This window comes from Lepisosteus platostomus, chromosome 12, assembly GCF_059453375.1.
Source record: "Lepisosteus platostomus isolate fLepPlt1 chromosome 12, fLepPlt1.hap1, whole genome shotgun sequence".
Lineage (NCBI taxonomy): Eukaryota > Metazoa > Chordata > Actinopteri > Semionotiformes > Lepisosteidae > Lepisosteus > Lepisosteus platostomus.
Genome location: NC_142622.1, coordinates 35,716,417 through 35,735,983, shown reverse-complemented (window position 1 = coordinate 35,735,983; position 19,567 = coordinate 35,716,417). Strand labels below are relative to the sequence as shown.

Below are 19,567 nucleotides of genomic sequence, written 5' to 3'. Positions count from 1 at the left end.
GAAATCAAAACACTACAAACCAAAACAAGACACCAAACTACTATATTATGCCAGGTACCTAAGATGCTTACCAGCCTCAAAACTTAAACATCTGCCTCTCTCACAGACTTCACAACATTATTCTAAAATAAGTCTGTCTCTTAGACTCCTCACAACACTTCCAAATTGTTATAACTCACAAATTTGTCTTTTTCCTCATGTCCTCTCTCCCCTCCAGTGAGTGTGCACCAAAGAGATCTGCCTGCTCTTCTAATACAGCAGATTGACCAACAGGAATGCCCCTGCTTTCTGTTTTTTAAACTGCCACCTGACCAATTGTCATCTGGCAACTGGTCAGGTGACAGAGAGAGGCTGCTCATGCTCCAAAGCTTTCTGGGGAATGTAGTCCATACAAGGCTGCCATTGTGCCTGAACCTGCTCTAACAGCTTTATTCCAAAGCACTTGGAAAGCTTAATAGCCATGTGAGCGTGAATAAATTAATGGTTTCATATTTGCAAACGTTTCACTGTTTGCTTTTACTGCTCTCCATGCTTCACACCTGACATCTGATTAAGACTTGTAAAGGAAAACAAAGATCCATGTTATTTTTTTGATGATGGGGTAGCCGGAAATAATTTGTCACTAAAACCTTTTGATATGTGAACAGTTTATATTAATGTATTGTTATATTTAATAACTTCATGTGCTTGTCGGGATTCCCTAAAAATTCAGTTGATTCTGGAGTGTTTCTCTCCAGATTTTTAGGAGACAGATTTTTAGGATTTGAAAACACTGAAACACACCTGATCTTCTTTAAAGGACCAAACTCATCATTAGGTGTGACCCTGGATGTAACCAATCTAATTACCCAGCGTTTCAGACGAATATCCCTGCTCAGAAAAAATCAACAGTGTGTATACAACTAGATGGATTTTAATAAAGAAGTTAGACTTTTTTCCCCAGTATTTTCTTGACTGTTGAACAGGTGGTCACATGAAGGTCCCTTTCTATCACACTTTTTAAGTTTGTGTTCTTTGCCTCTGATTTTACAATTTACAGTACATTTAGAAATAATTTTAAAATGCTACCAGGCACGTGGCTGTGCAGTAGGCTGTCTTTTCATGATAGAGCACAGGCAATTTCCAGTACATTACAATCACTAGGTGCTCCAAGCAAGGGCCAGTACTCATTGAGCCACTCAGGAGGCCCGTAAAGTACATTTTAAAGAATTATTTACCTTATTTCCATCATTCCGTTCACTGTATTTGCTATAACTTATGTTGTTTTTCCTTCTTAATATCTTATTGCATAATTTCAATTAAGTGGCTGTATTAGTATGCGTATCCTGCAAAGGTACAGGTAAAAGTTTATTGCACGTGGAAAAAGTAAAAAAATTGACCTTCTTTTTCTTATTGCATAATGTTGATTTCTGTACTGGAATCCACTGTTCAGCATTTTCTCTGTTTTGTAGTTTGTACTTTTCTATTTTTAAATCTTTTGTGAAATAAATCACTGGGGATAGAGGTATTAGCTGAATAAATTAATAATAATAATACTAATCAATAACCGTATGGATAACAGTGCTTGAGTAATGGAATAAAACACTATCTCACGACTGGCTGAGCAGATGGCCGCATTAGATGGAAGGACATACACTAGATAAGTCTGTTATTTGCGTTTTCGAAAAGCATGTGTACAGAAAAATGAGAACAAGCAGATTTCTTGAAACCACACGGGCAGTTCCTCACCAGGAGGAACTTCCTCTCCAGATGTGAAGTGGCAGAATCAGTTAACACCTAATACATTACCGGAAATTCCAACTTGTTCTCCCTGAGATCTTTTCCCTTCTTTTTTTTTCAGTCTAGTGGCACAGCTGAAGTCTTACAGAGGGATGGACTTTGAAGACAGAGTCAAGGAATTTGCTGCAAAACTGGCCTTAGTGCCAACCCCCCCACCTGGACAACTTCATTTGGTGAGAACTGTTGGGCTGCTTTTTTGTAAGACCTATCAGTAAAAAAGTTTCTGAAACCTCCATACATTTCCATTCACTAATTTACTGAAGAGGTGATTCCTGACATTTCAAATTTCAATTCAATTTATTTTTCCTGGGAGGAAATTTTGTTTGGGCTTGTAACTTGCAATTCGACTTTAGAACAGATACTTGTATTGTCCATATTAATTTTAGATTTTATTTTAATGTCATAGCTCAAGGTTGCCTCAGCCCTCATGATCAAATCATTATTGATTTCTGGAAAAGAGCTACCACAGCCCTGACTCAGAGAGAGTCATTCGTGATTTAAAAATTTAGAGCTCCTCTATATGTATGATATTATAATCTTTTGCTGAAGATGACATGTTTTCCTATGGCATGTCTTTGCATATGGTTTGCATTGTCTCTTTGGTTGAACTCTGTATCTCTCTGAACGTTCTTTGGTTGACACTCCTGTATTTGGGCATTAACTTGAAGAAAGTCCGATCTAGCCTTAAGACATCAAAATCTGATTTACCTCTTAGATATTGTCTTACTTACCGTCTTTATATTTTGATATATTGTCTTAGATATACTGTCGAGTGTGTTTTGGCCCCATAATGACACAATTATTTAAAGACCTGATGTTCAGTAGAAAGGCTTTGAAATTCACAGAAGACATGCCAATTGTTTGGTTTTGCACCATCATAATCTCCTTACAGGTAATTTTCTTTCCTGTTTCTCACATTGGAGTGACAAGAACATGATATTACTACAGATATTTTGCATAAAGCCTGTCTTTTGCTCATCCCAGGATTTGCAGTCGCACTACAATCTCTTCTTTCTTTCTATTCTGACATTTCTGCATTGCGTACAGTACCTAAAAAGTCCCTTGAGGGAGTTCGTATACTCCGTACCTAATATCAGGGATAAAAGAAAGGGTTTCTTCAGCTTCTTCTGTTGAAGTCTTTCTATTATGGACTTCACATACACTCTCAGCAGCATCTCCTGTCTGGAACAGGGGCTTGAATGTTACAGATAAGGCCATTTTCTTATCTGTCTCCAAAAATGCTCACCATCGAATGATCCGCTCAAATTTCCTTCACGGAAGGTATTTGAGTCTCGAAGATGATATTTTATGAAGACGGTTTCTGCTTCCTGCCATGACCATGCTCCAGTCGCATTTATCCGCACGTTGTGCGCGTGTCCAGAGGTTTCGTGTCCTGGAAACAAGTCTCTTCCCGTTTGTCCATTATTCCATTATTCTGAATAGGAAAATGCCCTGTTTACGTTGGGTGTCCTTCTTAGATGACGGAAATGGGCGGAAACAGATCTGAGTAGTCTGACTGCAGATAAAAAAAATATTGGCTCTGCATTGGGAGCTCCTGCATTCCCTATGTTGGGATCACCGGATCCTGGCTTGTCTTGATATTATTCATATGGAACTTTTGACTGCTAGGTGGGGTGACAACAGGTGATTGGATCCTGTCAACACTATGGATCCTTCAGTTGTAGCTATTTGTACTACATTTGGAGGGGGGTACCATTGAGGGAATAGGTGAGGAGCCTTTATGTGGAGAGCAGAATGGATACTGTTTAATTTTTATAATGTATTTCATGCTTTGAAAAATACAAATTAAACTTCTTAAAAATGTTATACATTTAATGTTCTTTAATATTTATTTAGGTGTTCAATATGAAGCCTCTGCAGATTGTGCTTCCTTCAAAAGAGGATTTGGATCACCCTACTGTTGATTTGGATCTCCATCTTCCTTTGTTGTGCTTCAATGCCAAACAGATTTTGCAGGTAAGAATGAAAAAAATATAAGCTATAGTAACATTTTACAAGGGAGGTTTGTCCTAGCAGAAGTTGAGGATGGTGTTTACTTTGCTTTGTAAAAAAAAATACCTGTTTTATGCAAAGCATTAATGTAAAAACATCTATAATACATTATTTAGATATATGAAGTACAAAATAATAATAAATATTTTCCCATTGGGTAAATTGGAAGGTTGCGGTAATATTGTATTTCACACTAGTGACAGAAAATGTATTGTTTAGAACTGCACTTAAAAATTGTAGGACTGAATTAGTGAGGCTGTTGTATTGATTGGTTCTGAAACTCTTTTCACTGGTTTACTGATATGCGGTCAATCTTCAATGGGTCATTCAAGGTCATTTCACAGATGTGAATTTGAATGTGTTACCAAAACCCCACAACTAAAGAGTAGCTGTCCTACAGTACATCTTGTCTTAAACAGCTGTCACAGGCAGAAGAAAATAAAAAGCAGATCTGATGATACCTACAAAGGCAGCAAATCTTCTGGTGTCTGAACTAGCATTCAGTATCTATTCACCTGCCAGTATGTATTAGACTTAGAGTTAACAAATGCACCCAGAGATCACCCCCTCGAACATGGGGAGAACTTTCCAACTCCATGCAGATAGCACCCCAGGAATTAAGGGCATGGCCCCAGTGCTGTGAATTAACAGTTCTAACCACTGTGACACCATGCTGCCATGTTATGAACTTGTATGTTCAAAAAGTGCTGAAGATTCTGCACAGTTAGGAGAATACATCTTGGAACATATTTTGGAATGATACAAAATGTGAATTCTAGGTGAAGTGTTACACTTGTTTGCTTTCTGAAAGTTTTTTTTTTAAATTAAAACATTCCATTAAGAAGAGGAATGAAAAGGTTTTTAAGCATTCCTCCCAATTTCTTTACACAAAGTGTTGCTGACTGGAATAATCTATCCAGCCGTATTACTGAAGCCAATGCCCTGGGATACTTTGTAAAAAGGCGGGAAATCCTTGGATTAATAAGACAGTAGCAGCAATCAAGATGGGTTCCAATGGCGTCCCCTCACCTGTAATTTCTCCTGTATCTGTAAGTTCTAAACTGACGTTATTTTTGGGAAAATGAAGACGTGTTCACAGGCAGGGAGGTTAAAAGGACTGGATGTACAGCTCAGCGCTGACGAACGGCTGTCCGTGTGTGTTTTTTCTGCGGCCAGATCATCACGTGTTTCCTGACGGAGCAGAGGATCGTGTTCTTCTCCTCCGACTGGGCCCTGCTCACGCTGGTGTCGCAGTGCTTCATGCTGTACATCCACCCCCTGCAGTGGCAGCACACCTTCGTGCCCATCCTCTCCAGACAGATGCTGGATTTCGTCATGGCGCCGACCTCTTTCCTCATGGGCTGCCACATCGATCACTTGGAAGAAGTCGAAGCGGTAAAGCAGTACGCTTTCGGCTAAGAAAGGCTCTCCCAGTTTTTTCTCTGCAGGATGACAACTAAAACCGCTCAGCACTGGTTGCATTCCATCCATCCATTTTCTAACCCCCTTCTTCCAATTCAGGGTCGCCGGTGCCTATCCCAGCAAGCAATAGGTGCAAGGCAGGGTACACTCTGGATGGGACACCAGTCCATCACAGGGCACACACACATGCTCACCACGCCCAATATGCCCAGAAACCAATTAACCTACTGTACCAATATGTTTTTGAACTGTTGGAGGAAACTGGAACACAAGGAGGAAACCTGCACAAATGCGGTGGGAACATGCAGACTCCACCCAGATAGCATCCCGGGTCTGGAATTGAACCCAGGGTTGAAGCGCTGTGAGGCAGAAATGCTAACCACTGTGCCATCCGCTGGTTGCAGTCCTTGCGCTCTTAAACTGATTTGACATTTCTAAGCGAATACAAAAAATATGCTTAACCATTACACTGGCATTAAAAGAGCAGATTTTTCATAAAGATGAACATTTAATGCATATCGTACTCCTTTTGTATATTTCTAACATAAACTCTAAGTTCACATATTTACTTTAATATTTAATATTTACTATTAATATAAAATGTGTTTTCCTATTTTGTACATTGCCCTTTTCTATTATTTGTTTGATTCGTGGCATCTTACACTACCTGTAATGCTGTAGCAAGAGTCAACCTTTAGAGTCAGCATCCATATTGATCAGTCTTCTGTGTTTTATTTCATCTTCCAGGAGACAAATGACCTGATTTTGATAAATATTGACAATGGCACAATATTTGCTTCAAATACAGACATCCCATCCATGCCATTGGCTTCAGCAGACTGTTTCATGAGACGGTACGAAAAGTTTTTTTTCTAAATTTCCTGGAGGCGAATGGGTCGAGATTTTTTATATTCTGTAGATTTTCTTTTGTATGCACAGTGATCCTTATACTGACATTGCATTTATGCAGTCAAATGTCCAATTTGGCAGTTCATTTTAGGTTTTATCACTTTAACCACTGTTATCTCTCTCTATAAAAAGCAATAACAGGTTTGTGCTATCAAAAAACTGGGAATTTTTCAGGTTTTCAAAAAAAATCACAGGCCAGCATGGTAAGCTGATAAAGCCATTTCTTCCAGATGGGTTTATGTATTGTTAACAGGTCATACAGTACTGTAGGTACAGTATGTTAGGAAGTGCAAATGAATGCAGTTTCTAGCTAATAAGGGGGAATATGGCTCTGCAGAAAGACAGATGTGCTGCAAAAACATTACATTTCTTTTGGGACTTCTTTAATGAACTCAAAAGTATTTCCTTATTTAGCATTGCTTTACAAAAGTTGCTGGTGAAAAGTTCAATTGCTAATGCAGTGCATGCCCTGGAATGTATCTACCACACATAAAGTAGCTCTGTACTTAGGGTAGAAAAACATATAGTCAACGCGAATCATTATCCGTGGCTGTGGTTGAGTTTGTGGTGTGAGCATGTACAGTAAAATCTGTACAAGAATTTGAATTTGGTGATTTTTAAAAGTCCATTTGAGTGCAGTCTTTTCTCATTCCTTCATTACAGTCTGGTAGCATTGGTATTTTTTATTTCACTCAAGACAATTAAGTTGGCCAAGAAAAAAAACCTGTCTAGGAACTTTCCCTGTGTGTGTGATTTCCCTACAAAGAAAAGAATCACAAGAAAGAATGTAACTATTGTCAAGTGCTGATATTTTTATGGTTTCTGGTTCAGTGTAAATGCTGTACCAGACCATAAAGGACCATTGTCTGTTAACAAATATAATTTAGGAGTCAACTTTTAATTTAAAACATTTTGAAATTTTAAACAAGTTTATACATTTTACATTTTTTTAACATTTCAACAATTCACTCAGGAGAGAAACTTGTACTCATTAACATTTTCACACGAAGCGAAGATTTTCATCCACCCCAGACCTCCACACTCACTGATGTGGCGTGTAATTCAAATTGAAACCAGAGCATTGAAAATGGATGTAAAACATAGCGGAAAACCGAATTGTACTCATTTGTATAATTTCTCCCTTCTGGTTGCAGGCACGCGGGGCTTCAGGTCCATTACGATCTGGAGCTGTCTCATCTGGGGACCACCATTGACATGAACGACCTGAGAATGCAGAGAAGACAGTGGCAGCAGAAGCTGAATCGTGAAATCCAGCAGGTTACCTTAGAGCTAATAGTCAATATCCTTAGGTAAGCCCCCCTTCACACAGTGCTGTCTGCACCACTGTTATGGGAAGTGTGCATCTAAATGGAGTAGCAAGTGCTTCCCAGTGTGTATTTGTGCCTTTTCTGTCACTGCTCTCTTGTTATAGAATGCTCTTCCTCCGACTCTTCGAGAGAGACATATTCTCATATTCTTTTCAGATAGACACTCAAACGTCACCTTTTGACTGGGGCCTGTGTCTAATTTCCTTGCATTCTATCCTGTATGTTCTTTTTAATTTTTGCCTTTTACTTTTTTATTGTGCATTTTTGTCTTTTTATCACAATGTACAACATCCTTGGGTTTGGAAAGGCACTGTATAAATTAAAGTAGTAGTTACTATAATTGTTGTTATTGTTGTCGTTGTTGCTTGTCACTGACAGAACCTATTCATTTGTCTGAGGGCTTCCTATTATTTTAGCCAGTGAATATATCAAGTGCAACAAGGTACAGTGAAACTGCAGATTTTACCCCTACCTCAGCTGCTCTCCTGTACTATAGTGTTGATTTTATTTTCCCCTTTTTCTAGCTGTGTCTAGCTAGTACAGTACTTCCTGTGTGGCAATTTCCTGTGACATCTGTATTACTCACTTTCTCATACCGCTGAACCAACGTAGCTTTCAACGTAACTTTTAACACCCCGTGTCCTCGCAGGAAAATTAAAACTTGAATAAAAGGACAGAGGCATCTGTAGCAGTTGCCTCCCAAATGTAAACAGCCATCCCAATTAAACAGACTTGTGTCTCCCCCTGACAGGCACTGAGTTTCACGTAAGATTGCCCTCTGACTACCTGATAGCAAAGTACAGTAGTGAAACAAATTGGATGGGAACCGAAACAAACCATAAAAGAACCATGTAATTTACATTGCATTTATGTGGGCTGGTACTATAATCATGAGAGTTACAGAATTGCTCCCCTGTGTGCAGTAATTCATTCCTAAACTTTTCTAACTCACTCTTCCAGTAAATCACAGACGTGATTTACACATTGGTATTCCTTATGAAGAGTCAGCATTGACTGGTGCAGATCTGTGACTCTCGATTAGAGCAAAGCACCCAGCAGGCAGCACACTGCCAGATGGACACCGTCATTTTGACACATTTGTCACAATCCAGGCTCAGACTGGCAATATCAGCATTAAATGGCACAACCTGTGCTCTCAGAGGGTACCTTTCTTGGATGAACCACTTGCGATTACCCCTCTTCTAACACCGGTTTGTGAAAAAAAAGCCATTACTGACAGTTACAGGGAGATTGAATGATGATGTTTCCCTCTCTAGGGAAGTCAATGATCATCTGAATTATGAACACAGAGTGTTTAACAGTGAAGAATTTCTCAAGTCCCGAGAACCAATGGACCAGCCATTTTACGAAAAGGTGATATTTTTATATATATTTTTTTAAAATGTATTTTTAATACTTTAAATATCAAACCACACTATGCAGTTAATTAACACAAGCTCATTGGATCTCCTACAGACATATTTCATGTAAACAAAATTGAGAAAATCCTTGTCCTCTTTCAGGTTTTAGAGACGCACATATTTCATTCCTTCCTGAAAGCGCGGCTCAGCAGGAAAATGGACGCTTTCAGTCGGATGGAGCTGAGCAGTCGATCGGAAGCCCATAGGTGATTCTCAGGTTATTGTATAAAACAGATCTGCATGTGGTGCATCTTAATACAGTGTCTCCCCTGTAATACAGAGTATTTAACAAGTATGCAGAGATCGAAAACATATAAAGCAACATTTATTTCAAGAATTGGTTTGCTTATGGACAGCACATTCAGACATGTTAGGTGAACTTTAGTATTCTTCATCTGCCTTATTCTCTTACAATTCCTGGGACAGCAGTTCCTGAGAAAGAAATTGAGATTTTTTTCCTAGTGAATACGGATTTTGTTTTCCCATTACTAGGCTACATTAAATTGTAGTTTTCTGACTCCAAATTGTTTTGGTACTTTTGTCTTTTCTGCTGATATTTTAAGAAAAATAAACCAATAATTTAATCTTGTGTGAGGCCTAGTTAGGGCCTGCCTTACCCTGAGACACTAGCAGGAGGAAATAATAAGAGAGGGCTCCTGCAGTTATGTTTTGGGTTACCCCACAGAGTGAAGCCCTCAATGGACTCTCCCCGAAGGCCTACCATGCAAGAAATGGCTCGAAAGTACAGCAGTCCTGAGAATCGCTTGAGCAAGCGCCTGGGGATGAGCATGCCGAACCTGGAAGAGGAGAGGACTGTGGGCTTCCCAGTGAGACAGGCCTCACTCAAGAAACTGGGCACAGAGAACGGTAGTAAATTACCTTTTTCCCTGTCGAAAAGGACTCTTTTCAGACTAGGGTTAATTTTGAAACGTAGTGTCTTTCCCGCCCTGGGTTCAGTTCTGGACCTGGGGTGCTTGTAGTTCTCCCCATGTTCGTGTGAGTTTCGTCCCACAATCCACAGAAGTGCTGGTGGGTTAATTGGCTTCTGGGATAATTGGCCCTGGTGTGAGAGTGTGTGTGTCTGTGTTTGTGTCGGTTTGCCCTGCGATGAACTAGCATGGGGTGTACCCTGCCTTGTGCCCTTTGCTTGCCGGAATAGGCTCCAGCTTCCCTGTGACCCTGAATTGGAAGAAGGTGTTAGGAAGTGGATGGATAGATGAAAGTACGGGTCGTTCCAAGCGTATTTGCGCGAAACAAGTCCGACTTACAGTCGAAAGGCAGTTTTAACTCTGGACGCCAACCCGGAAGTTGTGATTTAGTTGCAAGCACATGTCCATGTTAGAATTACATGATTCATTTAATGGTTCATCTCAGAATCTAAGGAAGTCGACTGTGACGTCTTAACATTTAGCTTATGTGTCACGTGGGTGTGGATTACAGTATACAGGCTACAAGTTATGTCTCTGATCTCTGTCCTGTATTACTTGTCATACTACAATCTCTCATTGGAGTGTGACTTCCTTCTCCCCCTCCTTTTTTGTACAGGTAAACATTTTGGGAGTTTTGAGAGAAACCCTCTGTAAGACAAACAATTGCCTGAGGACTAATTTGCCTAAGTGGTTTTAACTTTGTTACTGTTGAAGTATTTATAAGCTACTGTACATCTCATGGGTGAAAAGGCCACTCCAACTGAATGTAGAAGGATTGACTGAATTTCAACAAAATGTAGACGCCTACAAAATCTGTGCAATTTTAATGAGATTAATAAGTGAATTTCTCAAAGAGGACAGTTTTCTGTCAGAAGCAGTTATGGCATTAAGATAGGTGGCCTCAAGCTTCAAGTTCTTTCATCTTGGAGTGTGGAAATTATTGACCTATTTATAATTATTATTTCCCCAAGAAGTAACACTGCCACAAAGTGAATGGTTTAGCAAATCTAAGAGGTATTTTCACTATGCTTGAATCTGTGTGAAGGTTGTGTTCTCTCTTTATGTCTTTTTCTCCATGTATCTATACATTCTGCGCAGCCCTTATGATTCCCAAGATGCCCATCACCCTGTTTAAGCTCCCAGAGTTCCCTGCGCCCTTAGTTTACCATTATGTCCAAAACTATTACTCGGAACTGATAAGCCTGCTGGGGAAGGCTATTGCCAGTGTGCCTACGGAGAATTCCACCCTCCTAGCCAGATACTTCTACCTGCGGGGCTTCATCAACACCATCAGCGGGAAGAAGCTAGACGCTCTGAGCGACTTCCAGAACCTCTACAAGACGGACATCGAAATCTTCCCCACGGACCTGGTGAAAAACCTGGTGGATTCCCTGGCGCGGGAGGAGCGGGCCCAAGCCGATAAGCGCTCGGAGCTGAAGCGGCTGATTAGCAAAATGAAAAAAGACAACGAGCGGGACCTGGTGAAGTCGGATGACCACGTCAAGAAGTTTGAGCTCCCAAAGAAGCACATGCAGCTGGAGGATTTCGTCAAGCGGATCCAGGAGTCTGGTATAGTGAAGGACGTCGGGACAATTCATCGCCTGTTTGATGCGCTGACTGTCGGTAAGTGGGAGGGGGTTCCTCACAGGTCTTACGGAGAACCAAGATATTTCAAAAGAGAGTGCCTCAGGGCTGAATTGGAAATGGTCAGAAAAACAAGGAGCGCTGTTGCTTTTTTGTTCTTATTTTGTAAGGTTTTCTTGATCTGTTAACAACCAGTCATTTTATTTGACTTTTTTTTTTCTGGCTTCTGACCATGATTTGGCAATTCCTGAGGAAGAGATGAGTAGTGGATGAAAGGACATGAGAGTTCAAATAATTCAAATTCCTTCAGAAGACAATGAGAAATGGAATGAGCAATCAGGAACTAAATTGCCTTTGTGTATGGAATGCAGGCAGAAGTATGCTTGTTTGACCTGGTTGTTCAGTTTACTATAAGATGGTAAATTGCTCAATTCCGTTTATTTCACTTTCAGGTGATGTCGTTGTTTGGTTCTGAACAGATGTAATCTTTTACGTTGTTTGCCAATTTTTCTTTTTCATTGTGTCATAATCATGTGTGCTTGAGGTGATTATTGCAAGCTTTTACCAACTAAATCATAGGCGACCGAGAGCCCTGATTTGCCCTTCTAATGAGCCTGCAGTACATGCTACATTATGATTGCAACTTCCTACAAAATCAGTGACTTATGTACAGTATATGTGTTTGTGTATGCTGTTGATCACACATATATACAGCATGTATATATGCAATCACATTATATATGTATATACACATTTATGTTATCATACATATACATGTGATTACTTAATGGGTGCATAGAATGCTAAATCTGACTGTCCCTTAATCCACTTCATTAGAATCTTTTAAGAGTGGCTTGAGTTGGCAAGGTCTGGATGCAGCAATGAGGGCATCTTCGCAATCTGTATTTTACCTTGATTCGTCTCTGGATGGTAAGCAAAGCAAATGTGAGGCTTGCAAAGTGGCTGTGCCTGTCTGAATCACAGCTTGGGAATGGGAGGGTCGCTTGCTTTCACCAGTCCTTCTGTTTGCTTTTCGAAGTCTGCGTTAGCTTTTTTTTTGCTACACTTTTGTTGCTGCCAGGCCTTTTGTTAACACGCAAAATAATTTGTTTTTCAACATTTGTGCTCTCTCTGCAGTGTTTGCATTGCTACACGTCAGCTTCTGAACTAATATGTTTTCTCTCAGCCGTGTTTGGGCTTTATTTAAAGAGTTTTGTGTATTTCCTGTGTTTTATTGTATATGTTGGGTCTCAATTTAATGTCATGCACAGAGAAATCCGTGTTGAAATTTGTGAGGAAGGAAAACAGTTTTATAACAACAGTAGGTCAGCTTTTGTTTCTTGCAAACACTGTACTGTGTACAAAATTCAGATTATTCATAGCCAAGACAGGGAAGTTGAACTGGCTGGTTTAATTTGTCTTTCAAATATCCTGTAGTATTTGGATTTGGATTAGCATTCTAGATGGCACCATGCATGTTTTAAAAGCCCCACACAAGTAAACGTGTATTTATATATACAGTACATATTTGTACATAATCTGTATCAGTTCAGGTGGGTAGCTGCGTCAGCATGCGTAGGCTGCAAAGGAACAAGTAATAGGTTTATTCCATGCTGAAAAGAGAAGAAAGAAAACAACGTTTCGGCCGTGGAGCTTTCTTCATTTTTGCAGCAAGTATTCTGCTATTTAAAAAAAAAAGCGATTTTCCAAGTCAGTATAAAAGAGAACTTAAAGAGACTGAACAAAAAAAAAGCAGAAAGGCAGAAGAGTTCAATTGGAATTAAAAAAAAAGCATTTGCTTGGTTCTGTAAGTGGTAAGTGGAAAGTTAGTGTCATGAAACAAAAAGGGCCTTTTTGATTGAGCCAGACCTTGTAGTTTTTTATGTTGTTGTAAAAACAAGGTGGTCATCTTTTGATTAAGGCCTCTCCTTATCAAAACATTATGTAGTTCAATGAAGATGATGCCCAAACATACAAAAGAGCTTGTTTTTACCATTGACAAGGCTATTGTGATCTTATATCAGATATTTCAGGAGGAAATATATGAAATATATTATTTTTTGGTGTAAGTCTTGTTTTAATTTTCCCTTATTTTATTGTCGGAGATGCTTATGGTCAGTTAAATTATATAACCTGCGTTCTGAATGTTGCGTGAATTGAATTCATGAGCTAGTTTCAACTCTTTGCTTGTCGGTTATGACTGTATTTTTATTTTTGGCGTGCTGGTTGTCTTTTTTACAAGAATTGCGTACACATACTATAGGTTTATTCCTGTTTGCACAGAACTAATTTCACTACTGGTATGCAGGTAATTCAAGGCTGATACTTTGTTTCCAATGATTTTCATATCCTAGGTCAGCATTATATTTATTTCTGTTTTTGAGGAGAGTTTGAGTTGATTGTAGCTCAGATAAACCAGTTTTTTTTTTTTACTTTGCAAGAATACGTAAAAAGGTTTGTAAAAGATTACTATTGCCATTCTTTCTGCTGTGCAGTAAACTTGCTAATATAGGTTTAGAGTAAGACAATTGCAGAACAGGTACAGTAGGTCTATAAGTTAAAGTTTAGCCAGTATTTATTCAGTACATCAATCAGACAAGTAAAGCTGATTGGAATGGTAATGTTTCTTTTTATTGGGGGGCGTAGCAGGGTGGTATTTTATAATAAGACGTCGAGCTAAAAGCTTTGAATTTTTTCCACTTTGTGATGAAATACCTGCGTAGTTCAATCTCATTGCGAATGAGTGAAAAAGAAACTCTGGTGCTCTTTTTTCTGCTGCTTTCATCCCAGGCCAGCAGAAGCAGATTGACCCCGAGGTGTTCAGAGTCTTCTACACTTTCTGGAAGGAGACAGAGGCTGAAGCCCAGGACGTGCACCTCCCTGCCGAAGTCATAGAGCACCTGGACACCAACGAGTGTGTGTACAAACTGTCCTGCTCTGTCAAAACCAACCATGGCGTGGGCAAGATTGCCATGACGCAGAAGAGACTCTTCCTACTCACAGAAGGCAGACCAGGCTACATTGAGATCAGCAAATTCAGAGACATAGAGGTAGATCACTTCGTATTGTGAGGCATGAATTTTTTAAAATTTGAAAAAATGTTTTCAGAACCCCATCCCCCCACCCCCCACCTCCTCCAGTTTCCTGCAGTTTCTGAATGGACAGTTTGAGATTCAGCTGACGTTACGTGCTATCTGGTGGCAACATTGTCTTGAAACCACTCTGCCCAGCTCATTAATGAAACCGAGGTGGTGACAAGACAAATGTGGTAACACTGTGGCAGGGAGACACAACTAGCCACCTGATACTCTCTGCCGTCTTAGCTAGTAGTAAGCAAGAAGAAGGAACGCATCTCACAAGGCTTGCAGGAAGGATCAGCCGCATTAGTAAACATGACACCCCAGATATTGTTCCTAAATCAACACCAAAGGCCCATCACACAAGGTTCGTACTGGAGTGTCATTCCTGTCCCAACCCCAGGTAGCTTGATTGTTTTTGACAGTGGCTATCTTTCATGAAGTTATTTTTAGTCTGCCCAGACTCCTCAGCATAAATTAGTACAGTACTTCCAAGTTGTTCACCGGAAAAAGAAATGGCAACTCCGTGTCTGTGTTCTTCACACAGGAAGTGAAAATTTCTTCTGCGCCTTTCCTTTTACTGAGAGTGCCTTCATTGAAGATCAAGACAAGCTCAAGAAAAGAGGTTTTCGAAGCTAATCTGAAGTCAGAGTGTGACCTGTGGAATCTGATGGTGAAGGAAATGTGGGCTGGGAGGAAGATGGCGGATGATCACAAGGTTAGAGACCTCACATACATGCGTGTTAAGAGGAGCAATGACCAGCAGTGGACAAACACACAGGTGTCCAGGGAGTGAAAGAAAACCTAGATTATTGGGACTGAATATTCTTATTGTAGTATATTTATACTATACTCTCATTATAGTATATCTACAGCAACACATTTTGGAAGAATTTGAGGGTAAATTTTTAAATAATCGATTCCTTAAAGGCACTTGCCATTGATTGAGTTTTTGGCCTCAGACATTTGTTTGTTCGAATCTGGGTCTTGTCACCAGCCATCCATGGACGGGATTCTCTAGCACAGTGGTGCACAGTGTCCCCAGACGATGACTTAGGATTAATTGGCCAGGGTTTTGTCGGCTTACAGTGAAACAGTGACTCCTGCAGCCTTCTGGGCTTCTGCGGGATTGCAGTGACGTCAATGAGAGACCCCCCCCGTGGCTCAAGGTGACACTAACGCGCTCTCAGAGGAACTGTGGGGCTATGAGCTTGGATCTGATAGGGGAGCAGGTCGGAGCCTCACTCCTGCCTGTGCTCACTCTCCTCCCTACAGGACAGGTGTCTGGCTCCATGATTTGGGACAGACAGAAAGAAATGGGGATTCCAAACTAGGTGGGGATATAAAACCAAAAATACAAAAAACAGTAAAAGAAACGAACCATTCTTGCAGTCTTGGTGAAACCCATTTTAAAGAACCCCCCTCCTCACAGCTGTAGCCCAGATTAAATGTTTTCAAACTTTACGAACACAAATTCTGTTAATGAGTTCAATATAACCAACCTAACGGTATAGGAGTGTGGAGGCAATTTCAGAATCTGGCCGTGAAGGTCAGCACCTTTTTGTTGTTTTTATTAGCTATAGACGTAAGAAATGCCTTTTCCTTTCATTTACCACATTTGTGCTGTCAACACCCACCAAACAATATTGTTTGCTTTGGCATATAATTAAGACTTTTCCTGTATTTGTAGGGTTTAGTATAAGCACATGCCACAGTGTTTTGTTTATAAATAAATATTTTCAGATGAATTACATTACTTTTTAAACAGGGCTTCCTCCCGTGTTCAAAAGAACGCCTTATATTTCATTTCTAGTCTGCTTTTACGTGACGTGTGCTTTTTAGCCACTTGAGGACTTAATCAGATTTTCAAAGGGGAACTAAGAGAACTGTACTGTTAACATAGAAAAGCTGACCAAGAGTTTGTGCCAAGTTCTAATGAGGGCTGTGCCTTAATTAGGGTTTTAATATATACAAGCTAAAAGACTTAAAAGCATTTGCCTTGGCATTTTCTAGAATTTTGCCAGTATTTTTTCACCTTTTATAGCTGCTATTTGGAATTATATAATGTTATTCAACCCAGCTGATACTACAAGTCCATTGCAAGAGACACAAGCAGCACGCACTCGCTTGCCCTGGAACACAAGACAGAAAAGTCACACGTTTCTCTTGGTCAAGAGAACCAAAAAACGCAGAAATTCTGTTGTTGAGTGGATTATGTGCACGGATTCCACTAAAAGGTCTTGTGTGAGCATTGCCAGTAATAGTGGGTGCTGTTGGACAGGAAACCAGGATCCAACCCCTCCCTTTCCTAACATATAATAGTCATTGGAAAGTTCCAGTCAGTCTAGAGCACAGCCTGGAACTTCATTACTGCCCTCTGAGCTGTAGGTGTTGTCCTGCCTTCCACAGAGAGGCTTTTTACACCTGAACCCCTCTAGAGCTGGACAGCTTTTTAAGAATGTTGTCATCCTCAAGTTAAGCTGCCAGCCAAGGAGCTTTGTGAAGAAGGATAAGGACAGGTTCTTTTTCATATTTCATAAAGGAGGCATAGGCTTAATGGGTTCCCACACGCACCACACATGTACGACTGGGGTTTGATTTTCTTTATGAATGTTGTTAGCTGAAACTACCAGCAAAGTTCACTGAAGAATGACTACCAGAAACACAGAAAGGGCAACAGTATGGGCCATAAGAACAAAACATGATCTTCAGACCTCATAGTAAACAAATTGAATTGAAGTGTCTATGTGTTTTCAAGACAGGGCACTGTATGATTACGTATTAATAGTTTCTGTTTACTCTAGGATCCCCAGTACGTGCAGCAGGCTTTGACAAACGTTCTGCTCATGGATGCTGTGGTTGGTTGTCTTCAGTCACAGAAAGCTATCTTTGCTGCAACTAAGCTGGCATACTTCGACAAAATGAAGCATGAGGGTATGTTTGGGATTTTTTTTTTTGTATAACTGTGGTGCACTAACACCACAGATACCACATGTCCACTAGCCCACTTTGAGGTATACCTCAGACAGGCTGTCTGGCTGAAGGGTGTTTTCATCTTGTACTGAGGAGTACACCCGTCAGGGCATAATTTGCCGTTTCTGAGTCTCAATTCCAGGTGAAAGTATCCTCACGTAGCCTGGGAATGCAGTGTCTCTTTGTTGCATTCAAAACAATGACGAGTGAAAGCGAAACAACTTGAAAGCATCAAAAGCACAGACTGGCAGACCTCCTCCAAGGTGCTTTTTTAAAGCTTTGTTGCTCTTAATAAGATCTGAAAAATTCAGCGGTGCCGCCCCTGAAAGCAAATATTACAAAATGCCTTTGCTAGCAGGCTAAATTGAGATGATTCCTGGCATTCTCAAATGTAATAAAAGCTATATCTGTGTCATCATCTGCGCATTTTGTTTTCTTGTAGTTCCTATGATGGTTCCCAAAACGACATCCGAGACCTTGAAGCACAAGATTAACCCGTCCCTTGATCTGACAGCTCCTCAGGCTGTGGATGTCTTGCTATACACTCCAGGTAGGACAAAAGAGGCATCTTGCATTACCAGTTTCCTGGTTACTTGCGTCATTGCTTCCCCTAGGGCTCTGCTCTCCACTGCAGGCTTCAGTAACAGTGTTAAGTTTCAGTTTCTTCAATAGCCTTTTAGACACGGTCAGAAAAATAGAAGCTTCTTTTTTTTATCTATTGTACTTCACTTGATAGAAGAAAGAGGAAGAGCTGACTAAAAAGTGGGTGTAACTTGTGGGACATTTTGTTTTAAATGTCGTGAGCTGTGGACATTACGTAGTTGTTCAACATTGTGCAGTTTGTTCACTTACAATATACAACTATTAGCATGTTAAATAAGATTCAAATAAGTATACGGTAGGATAAAAAGTGGTAAGCTGAGACAGAGCAGTAATACTTCAAGTCAGGTAGTAAAGTTCTGAACATTGGAAAAACACATCCAATGCATCAGATGAAAGACAAGGAAGAAGATTTGAACTCTAAACAGTCCTTATTTCTCATTTTCTACATTATACAGTGCCTTGCGAAAGTATTCGGCCCCCTTGAACTTTTCAACCTTTTGCCACATTTCAGGCTTCAAACATAAAGATATAAATTTTTTATTTTATGTGAAGAATCACCAACAAGTGGGACACAATTGTGAAGTGGAACGAAATCTATTGGATTTTTTAAACTTTTTTAACTAATAAAAAAATGAAAAGTGGGGCGTGCAAAATTATTCGGCCCCCTTGCGTTAATACTTTGTAGAGCCACCTTTTGCTGCGATTAAAGCTGCAAGTCGCTTGGGGTATGTCTCTATCAGTTTTCAGCTGATATCAGCTTGGGGTATGTCTCTATCGAGAGACTGAAATTCTTGCCCATTCTTCCTTGCAAAACAGCTCGAGCTCAGTGAGGTTGGATGGAGAGCGTTTGTGAACAGCAGTTTTCAGCTCTTTCCACAGATTCTCGATTGGATTCAGGTCTGGACTTTGACTTGGCCATTCAAACACCTGGATACGTTTATTTGTGAACCATTCCTTTGTAGATTTTGCTGTATGTTTGGGATCATTGTCTTGTTGGAAGATAAATCTCCGTCCCAGTTTCAGGTCTTTTGCAGACTCCAACAGGTTTTCATCCAGAATGGTCCTGTATTTGGCTGCATCCATCTTCCCCTCAATTTTAACCATCTTCCCTGTCCCTGCTGAAGAAAAGCAGGCCCAAACCATGATGCTGCCACCACCATGTTTGACAGTGGGGATGGTGTGTTGAGGGTGATGAGCTGTGTTGCTTTTACGCCAAACATATCGTTTTGCATTGTGGGCAAAAAGTTCGATTTTGGTTTCATCTGACCAGAGCACCTTCTTCCACATGTTTGGGGTGTCTCCCAGGTGGCTTGTGGCAAACTTTAGACGAGACTTTTTATGGATATCTTTGAGAAATGGCTTTCTTCTTGCCACTCTTCCATAAAGGCCAGATTTGTGCAGTGTAAGACTGATTGTTGTCCTATGGACAGACTCTCCCACCTCAGCTGTAGTTCTCTGCAGTTCATCCAGAGTGATCATGGGCCTCTTGGCTGCATCTCTGATCAGTCTTTTCCTTGTCTGAGCTGAAA

The 19,567-nt window shown here is 40.3% G+C and overlaps 1 protein-coding gene across 4 annotated transcripts in view; it reads left to right on the top strand.

The window, feature by feature from the left end:
* dennd3a (DENN/MADD domain containing 3a) overlaps positions 1–19,567 on the top strand; it is a 51,345-nt gene that overhangs the window by 21,471 nt on the left and 10,307 nt on the right. For 3 of the 4 annotated variants that reach the window (XM_088601794.1, XM_088601796.1, XM_088601793.1), the window contains exons 6-19: positions 1,841–1,952; positions 3,637–3,756; positions 4,969–5,187; positions 5,962–6,068; positions 7,278–7,433; positions 8,729–8,825; positions 8,975–9,078; positions 9,558–9,739; positions 10,900–11,424; positions 12,223–12,315; positions 14,176–14,435; positions 15,010–15,180; positions 17,267–17,396; positions 17,878–17,985. In XM_088601794.1, the coding sequence (XP_088457920.1) occupies positions 1,841–1,952; positions 3,637–3,756; positions 4,969–5,187; positions 5,962–6,068; positions 7,278–7,433; positions 8,729–8,825; positions 8,975–9,078; positions 9,558–9,739; positions 10,900–11,424; positions 12,223–12,315; positions 14,176–14,435; positions 15,010–15,180; positions 17,267–17,396; positions 17,878–17,985 (2,384 nt within the window). The remainder of the gene's footprint in view (positions 1–1,840; positions 1,953–3,636; positions 3,757–4,968; positions 5,188–5,961; positions 6,069–7,277; positions 7,434–8,728; positions 8,826–8,974; positions 9,079–9,557; positions 9,740–10,899; positions 11,425–12,222; positions 12,316–14,175; positions 14,436–15,009; positions 15,181–17,266; positions 17,397–17,877; positions 17,986–19,567) is intronic. The other variant, XM_088601797.1, reaches the window with a different exon arrangement.